Source organism: Tetrahymena thermophila, assembly GCF_000189635.1.
Source record: "Tetrahymena thermophila SB210 genomic scaffold scf_8254850, whole genome shotgun sequence".
NCBI lineage: Eukaryota > Ciliophora > Oligohymenophorea > Hymenostomatida > Tetrahymenidae > Tetrahymena > Tetrahymena thermophila.
The window spans coordinates 1-1,336 of NW_002476593.1; the positions used below are offsets into that span (position 1 = coordinate 1).

General features: G+C 21.0%; 1 protein-coding gene across 1 annotated transcript; it reads left to right on the forward strand. All coding sequences in view use genetic code 6, as the record gives it.

The window, feature by feature from the left end:
* Positions 1-374: 374 nt before the first annotated feature.
* TTHERM_002653329 (cyclic nucleotide-binding domain protein) lies at positions 375-1,194 on the forward strand (the record flags this gene model as incomplete). Its single annotated transcript, XM_012795233.1, has 3 exons — positions 375-464; positions 725-814; positions 1,074-1,194. Coding segments are annotated over 3 exons (301 nt in total), but the record flags the coding sequence as incomplete, so codon positions are not given.
* Between the last annotated feature and the right edge of the window lie 142 nt (positions 1,195-1,336).

Sequence of the window (1,336 nt, forward strand, 5' to 3'; positions counted from 1 at the left end):
ATATTTTTTCTTCAATATTTAAAAAGTGAAAATAAAATTGTACAAAGGGTGCATCAGGCTTAGGTTCTGGTTTAGCAAATATCATTAATCTCTCAAATTTGACACTTATTCTTGGGTAAAAACAGTTTATTTGTTTTGGATTGTGATATTTTTAATTATAAAAACTAATTTAAAACAATAAAGCTCTTTTTTCTTTTTCTTTTTATTGTGCTTGCTTTTTTTTTTGTTATTTCTTTGTTTATTTAACTCATCATTTTATTTTTAACTTTTGCTTTTATTATTAATTAATCTATCTTATTATTTCATATTCTTTCTTCATTATTTCCTTCTAATTAACTATTTAATTGTATATTTTTTCTTAAATATTTAAAAAGTATAAATTAAATTGGTGATGAAGGTGCATCAGGCTTAGTTTCTGGTTTAGCAAATTGCATTAATCTCTCAAATTTGACACTTAGCCTTTAGTAAAAACAGTTTATTTGTTTTGGATTGTGATATTTTTAATTATTAAAACTAATTTAAAACAATAAAGCTCTTTTTTCTTTTTCTTTTTATTGTGCTTGCTTTTTTTTTTTGTTCTTTCTTTCTTTATTTATCTCATCATTTTATTTTCAACTTTTGATTTTATTATTAATTAATCCATCTTAATATTTCATATTCTTTCTACATTATTTCATTCTAATTAACTATTTAATGATATATTTTTTCTTCAATATTTAAAAAGTGAAAATTAAATTGGTACAATGGGTGCATCAGGCTTATGTTCTGGTTTAGCAAATTGCATTAATCTCTCAAATTTGACACTTTATCTTGGGTAAAAACAGTTTATTTGTTTTGGATTGTGATATTTTTAATTATAAAAACTAATTTAAAACAATAAAGCTCTTTTTTCTTTTTCTTTTTATTGTGCTTGCTTTTTTTTTTGTTATTTCTTTGTTTATTTAACTCATCATTTTATTTTCAACTTTTGCTTTTATTATTAATTAATCTATCTTATTATTTCATATTCTTTCTTCATTATTTCCTTCTAATTAACTATTTAATGGTATATTTTTTCTTAAATATTTAAAAAGTAGAAATTAAATTGGTGATGAAGGTGCATCAGGCTTAGGTTCTGGTTTAGCAAATTGCATTAATCTCTCAAATTTGACACTTGAGCTTTGGTAAAAACAGTTTATTTGTTTTGGATTGTGATATTTTTAATTATAAAAACTAATTTAAAACAATAAAATAAAGCTCTTTTTTCTTTTTCTTTTTATTATGCTTGCTTTTTTTTTTGTTATTTCTTTGTTTATTTAACTCATCATTTTATTTTCAACTTTTTCTTTTATTATTA